At 27.6% G+C, this 23,794-nt stretch overlaps 1 protein-coding gene across 1 annotated transcript; it reads left to right on the forward strand.

Moving 5' to 3' along the window:
* The first annotated feature begins 2,812 nt into the window (after nucleotides 1–2,812).
* On the forward strand, nucleotides 2,813–8,290 carry LOC112740988 (3'-5' exonuclease). The gene is made up of 7 exons (XM_025789745.3): nucleotides 2,813–3,217; nucleotides 4,106–4,285; nucleotides 4,961–5,091; nucleotides 5,201–5,362; nucleotides 6,643–6,753; nucleotides 7,315–7,408; nucleotides 8,082–8,290. The coding sequence occupies exons 1-6, from the start codon at nucleotides 2,923–2,925 to the stop codon at nucleotides 7,390–7,392; spliced, it is 957 nt and encodes a 318-aa protein (XP_025645530.1). The 5' UTR covers nucleotides 2,813–2,922; the 3' UTR covers nucleotides 7,393–7,408; nucleotides 8,082–8,290.
* Nucleotides 8,291–23,794: the final 15,504 nt, after the last annotated feature.

A 23,794-nucleotide genomic window follows, 5' to 3' on the forward strand; every position in this document is an offset into this window, starting at 1 on the left:
GAAGGCAATAATGTTTATACAAAAAAAATTCAACTTAAAAAAAATATTGCAGCAGTTGAAAAAAAATCGCTGCAAAACGAGTATCAATGTATTTAATAACTGGACATTTAGTAGGGGTTACAAAAAAACTGTTGCAAAATGATATTATTTAGCAGCGTCCCCTCAAATCGCTACGAGAACCGCTACAAAATATGACTATTTGGTAGCGTCTCTTAAAATGGCCACAAAAACTGCTGGCAAATTGTATTTAGCAACGGTTTAATAAAATCGTTATTAAATAACCGCCGTTATCTGCCAATTTTCTTACAGTGTACTAAAGTGAGAAGGATCCATACAAATATTATATTTGTTGTAATCTTTACCATATCTTCAAATTTTTTTAATTTAAAAATACAGTCTAGGTTAAAATCACAAACAAAATATTTTTTTCCTTTTGATGGCTTCCATCAAGGCCTTCTCATGCATATTTATAAAGTTGGATTAATGTCAAAAGTTAATAATAACTTATAATATATTCATAAAATACTTAATTTTGGATCTTTTATAATTAATTCTTTCTATTCTTAGTTTGTAACAACCAAAGTTGACCATATTCTCTCATTAATACGTGTGCATATAAATAAAGTGAAAATTACTTAAAAATTGAAAAATTATTTGATAATAATAATAATAATAACTACTGTAGATTTGATTTATTTATAACATTCTTTAGGTAAAAAAAAAATATAATAGGTAAAATATCTTTTGATAGACTACAATCTTAATTAATTAAAAGAAAAGTGAATGACTTAATAATGTTCACTAGAATAAAATCATAAAAATTTCAATTTGATTACTTAAATAGTTTTTCCTTTTTTTTTGAAAGGAACCAAAATGACTAAGGGATTTGGTAAAAATATAATGCAGATCTCAAATTTGTTGGTAATCAATTATGATTTATTTATGCAGTTATAATTAATTGTTGGTTGAGATAAATTTTTTCTGAAAAAATATATGAGGTAAAATATCTTTTGATATATTAGAATTAAATGTTAATTAATCAAGAGAATAGTCAATGACGTAATGTTGACAAGAATAAAATAATCAAACTTTTCAATCTACCTACCTTATTTAAATATTATGCTTTTTTTTTTTAGAAAGGGGTCAAGAGGATTAGAGGGTTTGGTAATAATATAAATATATAATACAGGATCTCAAATTTGTTAGTAATAAATTGTGATTAATTTGTTCATCAGTTGTAATTAAGTAATAGATTGTGATTAAAAATTATGCTAAGGGAGGTTGTAAACAAGATTAATTGATCTTTGGTAATACAATAATTTAGATATTGAAAGAAAAAAAATACTAGATAAAAAGAAAAATACTTACCATTGGTGACTACTAAAGCAAGAAGAATCATCACAAATGTTATCTTTGTTGCAATTTTCATCATGTCTTCTAATTTTTGGATTTAAAATTACAGGCTAGGTTGAAGTCACAAATAAAATATTTTCTCTTTTAATGGTTTCTATTGAGGACTTCTCACGCATATTTATAGGGTTGGATCAAGGTCGAAAGTTAATAATAACTTATAATATGTTCATAAAATACTAAATTTTGGATTTTTTTAATTCTTTCTATTCTTAGTTTCTGACAACCAATGTTGACCATGTATGCATATAAATAAGGTGATAATTACTTGAAAATTGAAAAACTATTTAATAATAATAATAATAATAATAATAATAATAATAATAATAATAATGAGAAACATTAAGGAAGAAAGAGAAAAAATGAGAAACATTGAGGTAAAAAGAGAGAAAATGAAAAAGCTCCATACTTATTAGAGTTAACTATTAATTCGATCTCTATTCATTTTTTAGAATGACAATGCGATCCTCAAGAAAAAAACAATTCACTTCGGTTCTTATTCTTTATTTCCTGACACAATGCGGTTTCTGTGATTGTTTCTTCCTCAACTCTAAACAAAAAATGCTGTCAGATTAAAAAATAGACAGAGACTTATTTGTCCATATTTTTTAAATAATTTTTTATTCATTATATTAATATTCATTTTCAATAAATTATTGAATATATGGTATAATAAATACAAAATAATTAATAAATTATTCAAATTTAAAAATATCATTTATTATGAAACTAAATAAATAATTCTCAAATATAATTTTTAAATATATAAATAATAAACATTAAAATACGGTTAATACATTAATAATAACCCTATAATATTAGGGTTATTAATTTAATGCAAAGATATCAAATAGAATTATTAATTTAGTTTAAAAAGATAAAAAATTAAATTGTTATTACATAGAAAAATTTTACTATATATCAAATAATGTGTTCATTAGTTTTCACTTTATTGTGAAAATTATCTTGATCATAATACTTGATTTTGAGTAAAATATATGTAAATTTAATTGAATTTTAATAAAAATTTTAATCAATCTACATTATTCTTATATAGTTATATTGATAAATCTCTATCGATGTGTAACTTTATGACAATATATATTATTAATATTATTGATGCTTTAAGTTGGTTGAGTTTATAAATGGTCTTCTATAATATATATTAAATAGAACTTTTTGATAAAGGAAAAATCTAGGAACCAGTAACTTTGTTAAATTTTGGCCAGCATGTAACCAACAAAGAAAAGTGAGCCATTATATGAAATCTCACACCAATCTTATACCATTAAAATCATTATTAATGACTATTTAATGATTACAAATCACAAAAGTTAGTGGTTCCTAATATTCGTCTAGACACCTCAAATTACAATTTCTCGGTGAAAATTGAACTTTTCTTCTCTCCCCCCAAAACCAAAGTTCAAAAGAACCACAGTCCTTGAAAATAGTCAAAATAGCCTAGATTCCCTCCATCTCAAAGATTAGCAATTGAGAGAGAATGTGAACGACATGAATCTCCAACATCAACCCCAAAACGGCGTCGTTTTGCCTCCACTTTCATCGTTCGTGTGCGACTGGGAACAAGACGAGCCTTTCTCAGAGGAAGACCTTCGCGCCATCGAAGCCATCGAATCCCGCTTTTACAACAACAAGCGCCCTTTCTCCGATTCCTCCGCCGCTAAAGACGACGCCGACGACGCATCTCCCGATAACTCTGCTCGTCGGAGCCACCGCCGCCGCCGATTGCCGAGATCACTTGTCGCTCTTCAGCACCCTAATGCCCATTCCTTGTCACCTTGCCAAGGTCCTATTATGTTTCTTTTAGAATCTCATTATTCCTTTCTGCCATTTTCAGAGCTTGAAGGTTTCAATGTTCGCTCCATTCGGGGTTTGTCATTTCATTTTTTTGCTAATCCGCTATTGTTTGTTTCTATTGGTGACTGTTGCTTCAGTTTCAATTGATTTTCTAATAGTTTTGTTTGGTTAGGTTTCCTATTATTCTCTGCTTTTAACAGATTCTGAAACACGTTATGGTTTTGTGTCCCTTAGCTGAACAATGCTGGTAGTTCAGTACACAGGCATAACAAATAAGATTACTTTTATTTCATACTTTGCCATGATAATTTATCAGAGTTCGATAAACTTAGATTTTTGTTCAAAGAAATGGATAACAAAATAAATATGAGTATGCAGCGATGAACACAATTTGTCCATGACAGTAGGTAAGAACACTGAATGATGTATTGATGTGTGATTCCAATCCGATTCATATTAGCTCCCGATATGTCTTCAATTCTTTATTATGTATTCCCATTTATCTAATAATTTTCTGTGGAATTTCTCTTGTTTTCCTCTAAGGAGGTGTTTGTTTCAAGGTTTGATCAAGGCAAAATTCATAGGAATTAAATTACAAACCTTGAAACGAGCAACCGATAAGGCTTTGCTACTGTCAGAGTCTAAGTCTTCTTTTGGAATCTCCAATGTTGATTAATTAAGTCCTGGGTTCCTTCAACCAGCTTATTACCAGGATTGTAATAATTAAATTGTCTTAAGCAAGTTCCAGGAAGCTTGAATCTCTGTATATGGTTCACTTTGAAGTGAACCCCATGAACACTTCTGCTCTGCCTTATATTATTTTGATTTTGGATGCTTTGTAATTGAACTTATTATGCTTTTTTCTACTATCACTCAGGCTACTCAAGGATGCGGTTGCCTGTAATAAAGTTTGCTGGCCAAATTATGTATAGTAGGACGTTTGCTGATGTAGAGAAATCTGCAGAAAAGCTATTGAAAATTCTTGAAGAAAAGAAAAGACAGATGGTGCAAATTCCACTTGGATTTGACATTGAGTGGAAACCTAGCTTCAGAAGCGGTTAGTTCAGCTGTTTCTCCTTTTTCAATTAGTAATATACCTGGTGCCATTTAGTCGAGTTGCAGCATTAACACAATACTATAGATTGTGTATCTGATGTTTAGATTTTTCTAATCCCTGGTTTAGTATGTGAACAGCAGTGAACGGATATATTTTGCCTCCCCATTTTGCCTGCCTGTATTTGACTAGTATTGGTTCAGGAATTTTTATCATCTAAGATGCTTTAACTAGTCTATCACCTGGCATTGGTTTGTAATCACTAGGAATTTTGCGCCTCGAAGGTGGTTGAATTTGTAGGAAAATCAAGAGAAAGGGTAACTGAAATAACTTGTGAAAGAAATTTTTAGGGGCTAGGAATTTAGGTACCTGTCAACACTCTGCAATGGCGAGTAAAGACATGTATAATTTAAATACTATACCATATGCTATTACATAAGAGTCTATATGTTTCCAATGCCATATTAATCACAAATAGTTGCGCATTACAATAGCACACCTGTTAATCACATGTGTTATTTCTAATAAAGGTTAAGCCTCATGAATTGAGGATTGAAAGTCCACATTCTGGACAAATGTTTGGGTCTTTACTCAATAACATGATTGGTTTCTTCTTCTTGATTTTTAGGATTATCCATTTTCCCCTCTTTTTCAAAGCTTTGTTTCCTTTGTCTGTAGGTGTTCCACCTGGGAAAGTAGCAGTTATGCAGATATGTCATGGCACTAGCCATTGTCATGTTCTACATCTAATTCATTCTGGAATCCCTAAAAATCTACAGATCCTGCTTGAAGATCCTTTAATTTTGAAGGTTTTTCTGTTAAGCCGGAATTCACCTCTTTTATTTTTCCTTTCTGTCTATGAGCAGCAAACAACTATAATACGTACTAGGTATTAATACAATGTTTGACATGTGCAAGGTTGGAGCTGGGATTCGTGGAGATGCTGCGAAGGTTTTTAGAGACTATAAAATATCTGTTAAAGGTTTGGAAGATCTTTCTTTTCATGCTAATAGAAAGCTAGGCGGAAGTCCAAATCAGTGGGGTCTTGCATCTTTGGCTGAAAAGCTTTTATCCAAACAGGTTTGTTCTTAGTCCGATTTTCTTGCATCTTGTTTTAGTTTCTTAATGCCTGATGCCTCAAAGAAACAGTTTGCACTTTGCGCTTTTTGTCAATCTGGATGGTTAATACAAGTTCACATGGTAGAATCCTTTTAAAAGTGGTGGCTTCATTGGGTTGAATTAGCCACACATAGAGAAGCAATCATTCCTCTCAATTATTAAACCCATGCAAAATTACATGTTACGTATGCCAATTGATTCTTTTGCTATATTCCTAAGTATTATTTATGCATAAGTAATGTTAACTAAAGAGTAGCAGTTTAATGGTAATTTTTTTACCTCTATCTGTTCAATAATCTAAACAAATCTGTTCAATAATCTAAACAAAGAAATAAGGATAGGAATCACCCAAAGTTAATAGAAGTTATTTTTTCAATCCGTTTATTTCATGCATTTAAAAAACACAATGATTGATTGGAGACGTTATTGTGTCTTAGGAGCATTAAGGGTCGGCCTGAATAGGTTCATAAGTGATTTTTTTTTAACTTATGAAAAGTTACAACATGAATGTTTGATACAACTTTTAAATTAACTTGTGACTTTTTAAGAAGTTATTTAAAGTGTCTATGGAGAAGTTAAAAAATAACTTGTTCTATAATAAAAAAGCTTTTTATCACTTTCATTTTAAAATAGACACTATTGTGACTAAAAGACCAAATACAAAATCACTTATTTATAAACTACTTTTAATATAAGTTTTTATATTTTAAGCTCTTTTTTCAGTAGAACTTAATTAAGTTGTTTATCCAAAGTCTAAACTAGCCCCAAGTCGTTCTCTTCTTTAGTTCTAACACACACCAATCCCTATCTTTCATTATTTTTTTTTTTAAATATATATTTAGGGTCTGGTTGGATTTTCATAATGCAGTTTAACGGCAAGAGAATATGTAGAAAGTTGGAATTTGGAAACATTCAAATGACAAAAATGAATACAATACTTATGACAATTTTTTTTTCATTTTCTCTTCATCAGGACCAGGTTATTTGTATTCCTGCTTTTACGACGAATAGTTATGGCCACAAGTATTTAATTTGCATTTGAATGTTCGGACATTGTTCTTTTTAAAATAATTATATTATTTTTCTTTATGAAAAAATAAATCATTGCTCCAGAGGAGAGAGCAAAATGTGAGAAAGGGGGTGGGGGGTAGATAGTTGTTTCTACTTTGTACTACTTTCAGGAAAAGGATAATGATGAAAAATGTTGGGGGAATATATAACAACCTTGTTAAATTTTGCAGCTTAAAAAGCCAAACAAAATAAGACTGGGGAATTGGGAGACTCCTGTTTTGTCAAAGGAGCAATTACAGTATGCAGCCACAGATGCATTTGCTTCCTGGCATCTCTTTCAGGTAACAACTAACAACAATAGTACAGATTGGATAGTACACCGCTCAACAACATTCTTAACCTCATCTTTTTAGGAAACTACTTCCTCTGGTGCACTGTGCACAGTATCTGTCAGTCTAGATGTTTTCAATCTAATTAAAGAATCTAAAATCAAGAATTGGTTACAAAGTAGTTTACTAAAATATTCTTTATTCTATAACTAGTTTATAGTGTAAATGTTTCATTGTGGATTAACCTTGTGTGAATGATAAAAATTAAAAATGCTTAATAAATGTTGTATTGGATTTATAATTTATAAATGACCTGGAAAATGATGTTACTCCTATTTTTAATAATATTACTCGACACTTGAATTTTTTGTATTGTATGTTTGTATAAATTTGTAGAAAAAAATTATATTAAAATAAGAATGGCAATATCCATTTTTAAATGACAAATGTGTTTTAATTCCAAACTATGTTTGTTGTGAATAAAACAAATAATAAATAATGGCCTCAATCTTTGTACTGTTTTTCTTTTTGGCCATCTCAATCTTTGTACTTAGAACACTTATTCTTCTGCAGGCTATTAAAGATCTTCCAGAGGCCCAAGTGGAAAGTACTGACAAAAGTGGCAAAGTGGAAGATGTACCGCAACAATGACTATATCTCCAACTGTGTAATGAATTTCCTTTCGTTTATTCTAATCATAAATCTCTTCTATTCTTTTTCAGTATTTATATTTATATTTATGTATGTGTAATTGTGTACTAAATGTCTGTTTATTATTGTGAATGCCCCAAGAAATCAAACTCCTTAGAAGTTAGAACTAAAATCATAATTTATTTGAGTCAGATTATGAAAAATTGACTTAAAACTGCTAATTGATTCAGCAAATCTTTTTATTTTTATTTTTGGTTACATTGGCAGCAATGAAGATTTTGAACGTACTTACCTATATTCTAATTTCTCACTATTGGATCACTTACAGTGGCTTTATCACACATATTTCCTTTTCTCTGCTGAAATTTTTTAAGTTTTAAAATACAAAAATAAAATATATTTTATTTAATTGTTTAATAGGTTTAGTTTTATTATCCTGTCTAGTATACAAAAGTTTTATAACGACATTAATTACTTATTATGTCAGAAAAAGTGTTTATTAAGAAATGATTGACTTTCACAATATTAGTGAATTAAAATTAATCTCTTATATAATTATAAATTTGCATAAATATTGATTTGTCAATTTATAAATTTGATCTGCTTCTATATAAAATAAAATTGAAATTTTATTCATTTATTTATTTGGTTAAAACATTATGTCTTTTTTCTTCTCTTTTCGTTTTTAGGTTTGGCGTGTGTAAATGGAAAGAAAATGATCACTTTGGTTGAAAATTACTCCTCAATTAATGTTCAATAATTTGTCATACATGAAGCATCAAACATCTTTGAAAATATCACACCCTGGTCCCATGATATTTGTGATAGGGGATTAAAAGCTTCCAGAACTTCTAAAAGTAACTATGTAATTCCCGCTATAATGGTTCGCAACTTAGCATCAATTGAATATCAAAATCTTTGCTATGAAATAAAATATTTGTCATTCACTCATTTGGGCTTTCCATAATTCTTGTACATTGTTTTTGTACCAAAAAAAAACTTGTTAATATTCTAAGGCTGACTCTAATAAACAATAAATAAAGTTAACAAGTAACTAGTTTGAGTTAGTCAAATAGTTAGTTCATTCATTCGTTTAAGTTTAAGTAAGTGTTGTGAATTTGAATTTTGCCTTATGTATGTAGCTTATTAGTTAGCGATAGACCTTTAAATAGAATTCAAATCCGCGATGAATTAGTTTTTGACAAGTAATCAATTTAAATTAGTCTATTGATTTAAATTATTAGTCCATTTACAATCAATTTAAATTAGTTTATTAATTAAATCATTAGTCTATTTAAATAAGTATTAGGATTTACTTGCTCAGTTGAAAGATACTATGTCATCCAAGCTATTCAAGGCCAAGCTAACAAGTCTTATGTTGATACCATTTATTGAATCTTATATATTTTAAAACGCGTTAGCCATTTAGCATATAAGTATTGATGTACACTATTTTTTTTAATTGTTAGAACTTAGGAGATTAATTTATGCATTTGTTTTCAGAATTAAGTGAAAAGATTCATACTGTATTAGACTATTTGTGCCTAGTGGGTTTCAACACTATCATTGTTCCACCATTCGAATTCTTAAGAGTAATCTTACACATTTAAATTTTTTTATAAATTAAATCTAACTAAGTTAAACAATAAAATTTAGAATAATATTAGTCATAATTTATTTTTATTATATTAGACTAACTTAGTTAGACTTAGTTAATAAAAAGACTTGAATATATAACATTATTCTATAAATAATTATACATACATAGATTTTAGTATGATTATATTATAATGACTACAATAATTATGTAAATATTATTAAAATTAAAGTCACATTTTTTTATATTCTGATAATACTTTTTAAATAACACTTTATAGAAAACATTATTTAATAATAAAAAATATTATTTTAATTTTAACAATACTTTTTAAAATATCGTAGTCGCTATAATCACCGTTATAATGACCTTGTACATTCCTCTACATTAGGTATGTACCACTTTTTTAAGAGATTCATACATATTTAAGTATAGTAATTTTTAAAGTACATTTTATATTGTCGGAAGAACCCATTTGAAGCAAAAAAGGATCAACCACAATTCCATATTACCACCTGGCAACTTTTAAGTAATTAATATCAGCCATTTTTTAATTGTAAATTTATTATTTAAAATTTAGAGTTTAAAATAAAAAAATTTTGACTTACATTAGTTAAAAAAAAATTGACTTCCTAATTAAACTCATTCGAAAACTAGAGACCAAGGGTAATCCTTATCTTAATTACTTCCCAATAACTAATGCAACATGCAATTTAATGTAACATCCAACAGGAAAGTAGTGTGTGTTAGTTAATTGGGTAGTTTTAACTTTTAACAACAATAAATCTTTGATTTACTCTCTCTTTTATCATTTCCCCAAGGATGTGATATATGTATATGAAAAGGCATGCATGATTGAAGGTCATGGCATGGGTGAGCTCCATTATTAGTTGGTGAATAATGAACTTCTCATTCAATTCAAATTAAATGATTTCCCATCACTGTAACACGTGATGTTTACAGCTCTCTCACCATTAATTATACCTTTGAGAAGGACATGGTAACCATGAAACTCTCTTAAGGGTTTTTACTATATTATGATCATAGGCAAGGGAAGGGACATAGTTTTTATTCATTTATAAAGATTTAGGGTTTGAATTGCACAAGTTTTGTTTCATAGAACAAGTTGTTATAACAACACTTCATATGTTGAGGCTTAGTTTTTCTTTTTCTTTTTATTTTATTGGGGAAAAGAATTTAATTTAATTTAATTTAATTATCTCAAATTTGCTTTTCGAAATTGAATGGTTGATATGATCTCCAAGGAAAAGTTTGGTTAATTATTGCATGCATGACTTCTTTGCATCACTAATCTTAAACAGTTTCAGGAAAAAGAAGCGTAGATATTTTCTTTATTAATTTTATAATTTATGAGTTAACCACAAAAAATATCCTCCAAAAATATATTTCCTAACAAAATATTCTCAAAAATTTAAAAACACGATAAAAATGTCTCAACATAAAATAAGTCCGTATCACTTTGATTGTATTCGTTAATAGAATCGAGCTAACTTTATGTAAAAACATTTTTGTTGTGCTTTTAATTTTTTGGATGATATATTTTGCCACAGCAAAGATTTTTGGAGATATTTTTGTGATGTATACTCTTAATTAATTTATTTATATTATGTATCCATTTGCTTAAATAATTGTGGTTTAATTAAGAAAATGATTCAGATCATATTTTTTAAATAAGTGTTCAGAGTTAATTCAATCCTTGCCTAAGATATACAATTTTCTTAAAACTTCAGGTCGGTTATCACCGAATAATCCCAGTTGTGGACTAAAATGATGTCCAAATAATTGTGATGAATTTTAATCATATATGCATTCAATAAGATGTCAACTAAGATTGAATCTATATTGCATACTAATATCTAACATAACTAAAACAAGCATAAAAAACAAACAACAAATGTGTTATATTATATTGCATAGAAATATATATATATATATATATATATAAAGGTAAATCTTATATATAAGTAGCTCTCATAGAGAGTTATAGACTTATAGTTGTTTTCATATTTATTGAATAATGTATATCAAGGTAAACATATTAATCTAAAAAAAACGTTATTTATATACATAAAAAATTAATTATTAAATCAATCATCATATATTTATGTATAAATACATATGTTGTTAAATTTATTTTTAATATATATTTTATATTTTAATATATATTTTATACGATTAACTAATTTAATAACTAATTTTTAGTATATACTTAATATATTTGTCCTAAATTTTAAACTTTTAAACACAAGTAGATATATTAATGCATTTGGACAGATGATAATTATTACATTGGAAGCTTTGTCTAAATAATTTGCTTTATTCAATTAATTATTGTTATTAGCATAATATAAAGGAAGTTTCTGCTCCTGCCGACACTAGAAAAGATAAGAGGCAAAAGTTGCTATCAAGAGCCAGAAGGAAAAATTTAACAACATGGAAAACGACAACTCATTTCTTAAGGTGGTAGCAATTGGAAATGAAATGAAAAATAATAATAAATAAAATGAAATAAAAAAGGCACTCTCACATATATGAATAAGTACATGTTTTTTTTTTTTCAAAATTATTGACTAAAAAAGTACCAATTATCATGGCAACGAATCTCCTTCTCAATCATGCAAAAGGATAAAAGATAGAACAATGGAACTAACCATATGGAACATTAAAAAATGGGATAAACAGATCAAAAGGTAGCTATACGCTAACATTTACTCTTTTTGGTTTGGTTCTTAATTAATTGCTTTTGTTTTTATATTAACTTGGATATGGTTTCACTCAATGACATGTTGTTTTGTTTCGTTTTTTATTTTTAAATTTTCTTCTACTTTTTGTTATTCTAATTTATATTTAACAATTGATGTCTTTTATTCCCTCCACTACAATATTATTAATGAATAATTTCATTTTATTATAAATTATTTTATTTATAATTAAATCATATATTACTATTATTACTTTTAAAAGAAATAATTTTCTAGGAACAAAACTATTTACGTCAAAAAAAATTTAAATCAAAGAATGAAAATAATGATTGGTTAGAATCAAATAGCGAATCATTTTTTCTATATTATAAACAATTTGGTGATATGCATTGATATTTTAGGGTTATTGTGTTTTAACCTCCTATGATTTTGACTCAATTTTTTTGAAAGGCACAAAATGTGGATGATGTTTTGTGGATGTAATTTTTATGTAAATAAAAAAAAAACGGCGTCAATATTTTGTATTAAAAGAATTTTTATAATTTTTTATATATAAAACGGCAGTGACATTTTTTATAATTATTATTTTTTTAATTGACAAAAAAGAAAACGGCGATGACGTTTTTTGGGTCAGTGAATTAGACAACTCCCAAACCTAAGTACATAACACACTCACACACTCCTCACACATTTATCACATTTTTTCTCTCAAATGCATTTTCTAGAGTTTGAACTCTAGACTTTAGTGGTGGGGAGGGGGTGAAACGCCATCTGAGTTAAAGCTCTTCGACTTCCACAACGAGATTAAATACGAATTTTTGGCCATTTTTCGTGGGTTACGCCAATTAAACTCCAATATTAAAAAAAGAAAAGTTCTCAAATCAGCAGCATGATTCAATTAATTACCTAAGATCAAAATAAATATACCATAAATAATGTCACATAATAAATTCATGATTTGTAAAGTTTGTCTAAATGTACCTTAGAAGAGAGTACAATAAACTCTGACACTACTTAAGAAGAAGAAGATATGTAGATGGCAGAAAACTAAACAAACATAATGTTGTAATCATATGAATAGGGCAAAGCTACATTGAAACTTGTTATGGTGAATTTCCATTGGATGCCAATTAACCAAAAGAGCCAAAATCAAATAGTGTATGTTTTCATTATTACAACTAAAAAGAATGCAATGTCGTGTCGACTTCTATTTTTGTGGATATAAATTTGAGTGTTCTTTTTGTGGGGAGACATATCTCTCTCTTTCTTCTAAAGCTTCTTAAATAAAGTCAAAGCTCTTGGTCCCACCCAACAATACGCATCTTCTTCTTCAATCTTGCCTTTAATGATTTTCACAAAGCCAAAGTAAATAATCTTAATTTATTTACACACACAAAATTAAAGAAAAGACAGTAACTAATTATTAACTATTCCACTCACATTGGTTTAGCAGTGATGTAAAATTCAGGTACAGTCGACTTCACGTGAAGTTGATAGTTGAGAGTCGTTAGATGAAAATTTAGTCAAATCGGTCAAATAATCTAATAGTAGCTCTCAACTATCAACTTCACATGAAGTCGACTGCACCCGAAAATTCGCCTTTTTGCATCTAAAAAATGACAATTTAATTCACAATTATTATTTTTGTCAGATAATTAAATTTTGATGTTAACTTTGTTTTTATTTTTTAACAGCAAAATTTTACCTGACAAGTTATATTTTATGTGTTATTTAATCATTAGGATAAATAGTCTTTTCACAAAATTTTTGTGAGAAAGTATTTATCCTAATTAAATTTTTAGTAAAGAGACTATTTATCTAATCATAATCTAACCTGCCACATAGGATCTTACTTTTAAGTAGGGGTGAGCATGAGTCGATTTGGTTCGAGTTTATGTTAAAATTAGAACCGAATTGATCAAAATGTAATTGGTTCGGTTTGGTTCGAATTTATATTTTTTTGTACATGTACTCGAACCAAACCAAACCGATTAAGAATGGATTGGTTCGGTTCGGGTAATTGGGTACCCGATGACTTTAAAATTCATAAAAAAGAAAAACCAAATTTTTATCTTAAAAATTCAACAAGTACAATCAACATGTAACATCAATGGAAATAATCCAAACATGTTAAACACCAAATACATTAAAAACTAAACTCATTAAAATTCAAACATATTAATAATGAATAATCATTGTCTAATGAAAAAGCCATATATATTTTTTTATTTTTTATTTAATTAATATATGATCGGATTTGTGGATTGGTTCGGGTTCCGCACCCCCAAAATCGATACCCGAACCAATCACTAATAAAAGCCATCGGTTTGGTTTAGATTGGACCCGATTACCCGTTGGTTTCAGAACCAATTTAATTGGTTCGATTCGTGTTCGGACGGATAAACGGGTATCCGCTACCCGTGCTTACCCCCTGCCTTTAAGAGATCACATCAAAGTTGATAGAGTAGTTGTCAGACAAAAATGATGGTTAAGAACAAATAATAAAAATAGCTAAAATTATCATTTTTTTAATCGTACAAAGTAAATTGTATTTTTGTAAAATAACATGAATTTTATTCTTCTTTTTATAATTTTTGGTTGGGATTTTAGTCGCGGTTAGGTTTTGTTGCAAATGCGAGTATTGTGGCTTTTAATTTGTAACGTGTATTGTAATCGTTATGGTATCATTATCCTTTTTAAATGTTGTTAATGGAATTTACCTTAAACCGAGTTTATTGTGACAAATATATATGATATAATTGCGAGTGTTATTATTCTGACTTTTGTGATGCACATTAAAATTGCTATTGTCATTTGTTATTATTTCTTATTATGACCTTGATGTAATCTATAATTAAAGTTCTAACAAATTACTTTATTGTAACAAGATTATTACGGCCTGAATTTTTATATTTATTTGGAGACTATATCGTAATTTTTTAACCCTTCACTGCAGACAATTATGTAAAAAGCGAAAAGAAATAAAAGAAAAGAAATGCTTGTGCAACAAGCTAACAACTATGTTAACGATTAGTAGAATAATAATGCGATTTTAAATTATAAGACTATGTTTGATTTTGAGAATAAGATAAAATAAGACATCGTAAATAAAACATAAAAAATAAAAATATAAAAATTAATATTTTTATATTTTATTTAGTAATAAACTAGAATAAATTATAAAAATTTTATTTATTTTTATTTTTTTATTCAAAAAATTTGAAAAGAAAAAAATATAATAATAAAAAATATAATTATAAAATAATAAGAATAATAAAAAAATAAAAAATAAATTATATCTTTTATTAGTATTTCTATATCCTTTTTATTAAGATAAATATAAAATATACTAATTTAATATTTTTATTTATATTGTTAAATATAATTTTATATTTTTATATTTTTATTTCAATGTCTTATATCTGTAAATAAATACAGCTTAATAGACCGTTAAGAAGACAAGGATGATGACTCATTTCCTAAATACCGTGGTGTTAAGAAAGTAATTAAATTCTAAATAGAGATTAGAGTAAGATATTTCTCGTATTCGTCGTATTCAAAGAATATCTTAGTTTATAGGGTCATAATCACTACATTAATGAATTGATTAATGTAATGTAGATGTAAATTCATATCTTTATTATCAGCTTTCCTTACCATATTGACCGAAATTTACATCTGCAAGTTCAACGTAATTATTGAACACTAATGCTAAGGTGGCAATTATTTTATTTATGTAAAGTTTATTATTGTACAAGTATTATCTAATATTAATAATTTATTTTAATAGTAATTAATAAATATAAAATAAAGTAAATTTAAGTTACTTTGGATTGATTTTTATTATGTCATAAATATATTTTTTATGAAAACACTCACATATATCCTTTTATGTTACATACATAATGTACAAATATTGATATGTCTCTTTTTATCAATTTAAATTTATAAAACAAGAATTTTTATGAACAAAAAATTTAAATATTTTTTTATTAACCAAAAAAAAGAAAAAGAATTTTAGCATAATACAAACAAAAAAAATTATGTAAATATTTCTTGAAAATTCTTCTTAAATAAATAAGAAAATAAATACTTTGTAAACAAATTAAATACCAAAATAAACTTTTCTTTTTGGAAGAGGAAAAATTGGATGAATCTCCCTAAATTATGGCCAAAATTTAATGGACTCCACCTGACTGTACGTTCTTTTTTAAAATATAGCTGCGTTGTGATATATATATATATATATATATATATATATATAGAGAGAGAGAGAGAGAGAGAGAGATTTTTTATTAGAAACACTTTTATAGTTAGTAGAAATAATTTTAACAAAGGTAGTTTAATTAGTTAAATTAAATTAATTTTGAAATTAAGAAATTAAATTAAAATTTAAGTATTTAATATTATTTAAGATATACTAAATTATAATTTAAAATTAAATACTATATATTTCAATGAAACTAATAGAATTTTAAGTTGTATTTAATATGAAAATATCTTCTTAATATAAGAATAGAGACTTTTATTTTTCATAAAAAAAAATAATTTTTTTAGATATTCGTTTCTTCAACTTTAATAATTTTATTCCAAACCAAATAAATGGACAAATTCAAATCATAACATTTTATATTATTTTAATCAATATTTTGATTCTATATTTAGTTTAAATACTTATATTGAGTTTAAATAAATAGTGTTTAATTTGATTTTAAATTATAATTTTTAAATAATATTAAATAATAATTATTAATACAATTTGGAACTTTAAAATTAACCAGATCAGATTAAACTAATTTTGTTGAATATAATTTTCTAATCATAAAAATGTTCACTATTAAAAACAAATACAAATCCATATTAAAACCTAAAATCACCAAAAAATATATTTATATAATCAGGTGGGGCCATTCAATAATTTTGCATGTAATAATTAATCAGGAGAGATCAACTAAATTTCCCTCCTCCCAAAAAGAAATTTGATTTTAATATCTAATTTTGTTTTAATTTATTTTTAAAATTATTATTTTTTTTTCAATTTATTTAAGAATAACTACCTATATTTTCTTCCTATATGTTTTCTCCCTTTTATGACTAACGATTTTATTAGAACATAATCATTCATTGCATGTTACGTTTGATGCTATATATATTTGTAACTTGTGATGGAAGTAATAGCTTTGCAATTTGCATCATTGATTTGTCATTCACATTCATTTGAATATGATATTATTTTGAATTTATTTGATAGTTTATAAATCTGAACCGCCATGGGAGTGAAGATTAAGTTATTCCAAAAACAAAGCAATGCATAATGAAATCAAAACCATAAAATAGGCATTCATCAATGTAACCAATAACTATCCTAGAATCTCGCTTCTTTCTTGCAAATAAATTGGTATAATAATACCTTGATTCTGTTTTATATATATATATATATATATATTCTTTTGGTTTGGTACGTTTAAATTAGGTAAAGATGAAAACTCAGGTGCAGTCAATTTCATGTGAAGTTGATGATAATTGAGAATTGTTGAATGATTTGACTAAATTTTCATCTAACGGCTCTCAGTTATCAACTTCACCCGAGACTGCACATGAATTTTCATCTTATGTAAAACATTCATAGGTAGCGATTTAATTTTAGGTATAGGATATATATAGTTTTATACGAGTTCAATAAAAATTCAGAAAATACTTATAAATTAAGAGATAATGGTATATATATAATAACTATCAACTATAATATATGAATATAACAAAAATTAACCGTTAATTAGCTATCAAATATATATTTGGTGTTCATTAAAAAAAAACTGTCTGGTTATTTTATATTGTAAAAATATTTATTAATTATTATATAATATCTGATAATTTTGTTAGAAAAATATAAGATAATATATAATAACTGATTTTTTGTTTATAAAATATTTTTTGAATATAATTAAAAATTGTTTTGAGAAATATTATACGCACAATATCTTAATTTGTATCAACTTCTCTTCTACATCTTTTACTTTTATATGCACCACCTTAATTATTTGTATACACTTCTCTTTTATACCTTCTATTTTTAGCATTACAAGTAATTGATAAGAAATTAAAAAGTAACAAATTTATCTTTTATATACAATAAAAAATATATATCAACGATTTTTATATGGTGTATATATGGTGTCAATATAAGTTGATAAAAAATGTATATAACAAATTGTATATGGTGTCAATATAAATATTACTAATGATTTTTAAATATTTCTAAATCTCAACGATCTAATGTGGATAAAGGGTGAGAGTACATTTTAACAAATAAAATTTTGCACATTATCTTAACTAAATAATTGAAATGAAAAGAATAATGAATCAAATGCAGTCGTCCCCATATTAATTAATTTGCCTATCCGTGATATCATGTCCTAAACACTTCAACTTGCAGTGTACCATTATTTTTAATGCCGTACCTATCACTCCACTAGTAGAAGAGATCGAACATCCACAATAGTTAATATTTTTTTTTTATTTATATTAAGAAAACGATGAATACATCCTGATTTTTTATCTCGAAAATAAATAATTTTTTATTAATAATTAAAAATACAAAAAACGTCTTTTACTTTTAAAATGTGAGATATCTAAGTCCTTTTAAAAGATTAATTTGTATTTATATATTTTGAATGAAAAGACTTAAATATTTCGTATTTTAAAAAATTAGAAATATTTTTATATTTTTAAATAGTCAAATAGTCATGTATTTTTGAATTAAAAAGTTAAAGATTTATTTATTTTTTCTCTTTTACATTTATATAGAATATATATTTGTGATCTTGAATTAGTAAATGAGAAAGTATGGGAAGCTAATAGAATATTTGTACAATGCGTATAATGGAGGTTTAGGGAGTATTAGAGATGTAACCATTAGTGTTATCTTTTTCCATCAGTGTAAGTTTTTGAAATGAGTGGTATCATGACATGGTATTAAAACTCTAGATCTGAAAGGTCAAGAGTTCGATCCTTAGTGGCTCCCTAGCAGGATTCTTAGTAAATAATGGGAACCCATTTCTATGTAATTTGTGTGGCCTAGCTACTTGATTGTATTTGTATTAATTGGCATGTGAGAGAGAAGACGTATAAATTGATGTGTGTGAGAGAGAATAAAGAAGGGACAGAGATAACACAAAATTGTGAACCCACAAATGAAAACACCAGAATGCTCCAAGCAATTTGTAAGGTACCCTATGCTTTCATGCTTGTGGCTTTTGGCTTATGAACCTTCTTATGCGTTTCCCCTACCTAGTTATGGCATCTAACTTTCCACTATTGGAAAATGACACCATGTAGTTAGGTCCAATTTTTAAATTAAAGCCCCACTTAATTCAATTTTCCCCTTTCTTGTTAGTTTATACATTTAAATCATTTAATTTTTTTTCTATAACTAAGGTTGCGTTTATTTATAGAGACAGGACACTGAGACAGGAATACAGAGACACAAAATCGTGTTTGACAGAAAAGACATGGACAGAGACAATGTGTCCAGAGACACCGAATTAGTGTATTTTGTGTCTATCCTGATAGGAAGGACACGGAGACACTAACAATAGACACAACTTATTTTTTATTTTTACTTTCATTATTCTTGTTAATTTTTTATTATTACATTTTTCATTTCAAATTTTTTTAATGAAAAAAAATAAGAATAAATTGAATTTTCATAATTTGTTATAGTTTATCACCAAACAGAATATAAGAACATAAAATTTTGTATCTCTGTCCATCAGTATCTTATCCTATTTTATTCTCAGAAACAAACGCAGCCTAATGTATTTACCGTTGACTATGGTAACTAATTTTTTTTAGTTATTCCTAATAGGTATCTTGATAAATGAGATAATGGTCTAGAGTATTAATTTTTCATGTCAAAGACAAAGATTGAATACTCAACACTTAATTAAGAGAGGATGATTTATAATTATTCCTCAGAGAGACAATTTTTTGGTGGATGTAATAAATAATGTTTTTAATTTCTTTAAGAAAGTTTTATTCAAAAGAATTATTACGTACAAATTCAGATATTCGAATTATTTTAATTTAATTGTAAGCTAAGTAGTTCAAAAACAAGTAGGGTGTGAATTTAAATTTAGAAGATAAATCATAAGGGGAGGTAGATCTACTTAATTATATAAGTTTAATTAATTTTAGTAATACAAAAGAAAGACATGCATCCTAAAAGAAACATACACAAAAAAAAGCAAGAAAAAAAGTTTGGCTCACTAAGAAAGAAATAAAAAAATACTTCACTTAAATATTATTTATCTTTCAAGATAATTCTCAAAGCTTGAAACGAACTTTTATAAAATAAAAAAAATACAGGAGATAATAGAAAATCAGCACAAATTAAATCAAAGTTATTGTATTTTATATCTCTTAATTATTGCTAAAATAATTGAATAATATAAAATATAATAAATATATAATTATAAATATTACATACATAAATTATAAATATTAAATTAAATAAAATAATTTCGAATTATTATCCTCTCAATATGCTTTGTACCATCAAAACAAGCCACACTTTCTATATATGTTGCCCTAATTAAAATGAGCTAGATATGAAGGTTTGGTACATGGCATGAATAGTGGACCAGCTATTAATAAATTAAAGATGAGTTGATGAGCTTACTCTTTTTTAACATTCGGTCATTGATGCTAACGAATTACAACTCAAATGACATAATCTTCTCATATTTATCAAGAGGTCAAATTTTTACATTGATCGAAGTATTATTTTTTTAAGTTGCATTTGTTTTTTGTTAGAGACAAATTATATTTAACAAAAACAATTGTATGTAGTTACAGTATTCCACCCTCTATCACGCACCCCCTCAGGATTAATCTTGAAAGTAACCTTAAATATGAAGGGATATAATAGGGATAACTCTTTGTCCAAATTGAAAGATGGTTTCCATTATTACTAATAGACTAGATTACAATAAATAAGTGTTATGTATTGATACACTTTTAATAGGGGTGAGTACGGGTAGCGGTTTTCGATTACCTGTCCGAATTCGAATCGAACTAATTAAATTGGTTCTAGAATCAACGGGTAATCGGGTCCCATTCGAACCAAATCAATGACCTTTGTTAGTGATTGGTTCGAGTATCGGTTCTGGGGGTGCAGAATCTGAACCAACTTGTGAACCCGATTATATATATATATATATATGTGTGTGTGTGTGTGTGTGTGTGGGGCTTTTAGTGGCTTTTAGTGAGATTATTCACTATTAATATGTTTGGATTTTAATGAGTTTAATTTTTAATGTATTTAGTGTTTAACATGTTTAGATTATTTATATTAATATTACATGTTTATTGTACTTGTTGAATTTTTAAGATAAATTTTTTTTTTTTTATGAATTTCAAAGTCATCGAGTACCCAATTACCCGAACCGAACCAATCCGTTCTTAATCGGTTTGGATTGGTTCGGATACATGCACAAAAAAAATACAAAACCGAACCAAATCGAACCAATTATATTTTGATCAGTTCGATTCTAATTTTACCTTGAATCCGAACCAAACCGATCCGTACTCACCCCTAACTTTTAATATTCTAAAGTTCCTAGTTAGTTTTCACATATATTAAACACAGGAACTATCTCATATTTTGTTTGTAAATCTAGTATAAGATGAAATAAAAATATAAAATTTTAAACATTCTAACTTGCATTATTGTTCAACACGTTCTAGCTCGTTGAATATGATGAGTGTTCTTTTGAGATTGATACATAATTCAGACTTACATTCTGATATATCTTTGAGAATTAAAAATACTCTTCTCAAATATTATTCAAATTTGATTTACAATTACTTATTTAAAAAATATTATTTAATTAGTACTTTAAAAACTTAGCAAATTTCTAGAAGTGAATTTATGAAATTTTAAGATTTTTATATTTATTATTTGTTGATTCTCAAAACTCAAACTGAAATATAGAACAAACAATAGTCTCTTCCTTTTTTATGATGACAAATAAAATATAAATCTAATAATTTTATTTATTCTCAAAAATAATATCCAATATATAAGATTAAGAGTAACAACATTGAAAATATTTCACGGCAACAACATAATATAGCTTTTTAATTTGAATATGGAAGTAAAGGAAGTGTTGGACTCGCGTACGGGGAGGAGGGGTGCTTCACCTTGTGGGATCAGAGGAAGCAGAACTCGGACCCTGCGAGTTGTGTCCCTCAAAACGTAAAAAAAAATTACCCAGAACAAAAAAAACGGAGGGTCCGAATTCCACGTTTCAAATTTCAAATTCCATCAGCTGCAAATTGCGATTTGTGAAGCAAAATTTCATGACCAAAGAATTCGTATGGTCTGAGTTGTTCTCCCTTTAGCTCAGAAAAAGCTGTCCCACATTTTTGTCTTGTACGCCATAACTCCATATCTGAGCAGATCACATCCAAACCTTCCATATCCATAAATTTGAGCCACATAATATCATATGTTCTTAGAAAAGCATATAACATATCTCAGGATATAAACCAAATATTTATAACACATAGCCTAACCAATAGAACTTGAGCCGAAATACCCTCTCATTGATTCACACACTTTTGCTATCAGATTTATATATTGTTTAGAAATAAATACAAGATAGAGCAATGTGCACGACTTGTAAATATGAATGCAACAAAAATAATGACATTGTATCATGCATGATATGAGAATGACATTACCAGAAATGCGCTCAATACTGTTGGAATGATTATATTCGTTACGCTTACAACGTCGCAGGCACAAGTTTTAGGAGACCAACCTTTTATTACAGTCTCAAACTCTACTTATTGGGGTCTTGTAGCTATTGTTTCACCTCGATTTGAGTCGGAGTGGACTCTTCATTGCCTCCACCTCCTCAGTAGATCCCGACATCCACGCCACCTCCTATGGCCTACTCTATAGCAATATCAGCTTCTTCCTGCGTATCCCAACCAGATCCCGCAGTACCGCAGGTTACTAAGATGTTGATTTGGTCCGATGATATGATTAGGTAAAAAATAAAATTCATTAATTTGTATATATTATTTATATTTAGTTCTCTTTTAATGTATGTTTTTTATTAAGTATAAATTATCCCATCTTAGGTTTGCACTAATTAATAACGCTCGTATACAGGAGCGTGTATAAATGTTATTTTCTATGACTATCCTTAACCCAATTACAAGAAGGTTCTCCTAAGGTCAAAGAGAGATGGTTTGACAAGTGAGCTGTAAGTTAGTTATTTAACATTAATTATATTTCACTTATGATTTTATGACGTCACTTTTTTAACCATCTATCATTTCATTGTGTAGGAAAAACTCACGTAGGATGAGGCCTACAACCAGATGATAAAGAAGACCATCCACCACCGCAGGGCAAAGTATTTTTAGTAGATGTTAGAGGACGTGCGATGAGGAGGAACCACCTGATGCAGTGGCTTCAACCCGACATTAAGAAGGCGGCCATGTATTTATAATGGGAGATAGATGAGGGTTTCAAACATCGTCAGACCATGAATAAGGTTCACAGGGCGTCGAGGTACGGCCATGATTATGAAGACAAAGGCTAAAATGGTATAAGTTTTTTAAATATGCTTAGCTACTTTTATTTTGTTTCTTTAATTAATTGTCACTTGTTTTAATATGTTTATCTAATATGTGCAGAGAAAGTTATTGCATCATCCTGTTCGATGCTGGAGGTCTTCAAGCACACCCACACGCTCAAGGAGAACAAAGAGCGGTTCGCTGATCAGTGATCTGCGGACTCTTTTGTGAGTAATCGACTTTTTATAGAATTTAAGAACATAATATCATATCACCTCTTATATTGACATTCACATTGAATATTTTAGGATTTATACACCCATAACTTGGTAGCTGCAACATAACAATCTCAGCAAACGTAGACAATGGCAACCCCTCGAGAAAATTCGTGGTGGATCCTGATGTTGTGTGGTGCCAGACTGCATCTGAACCGCAAAAGAACTACATCTTTGGAGTAAGGTCATTCTTCATCAGAAACCTGCGCAAAGTC

This window comes from Arachis hypogaea, chromosome 14 (assembly GCF_003086295.3).
Source record: "Arachis hypogaea cultivar Tifrunner chromosome 14, arahy.Tifrunner.gnm2.J5K5, whole genome shotgun sequence".
Classification (NCBI taxonomy): domain Eukaryota; kingdom Viridiplantae; phylum Streptophyta; class Magnoliopsida; order Fabales; family Fabaceae; genus Arachis; species Arachis hypogaea.

Coding starts and splice junctions, on each gene's coding strand:
- LOC112740988 (XM_025789745.3), top strand. CDS start 2,923: ATGAATCTCCAACATCAACCCCAAAACGGCGTCGTTTTGCCTCCACTT. Junction 4,286..4,960: donor GAAACCTAGCTTCAGAAGCG/GTTAGTTCAGCT, acceptor CTTTGTCTGTAG/GTGTTCCACCTGGGAAAGTA. Junction 5,092..5,200: donor AAGATCCTTTAATTTTGAAG/GTTTTTCTGTTA, acceptor GACATGTGCAAG/GTTGGAGCTGGGATTCGTGG.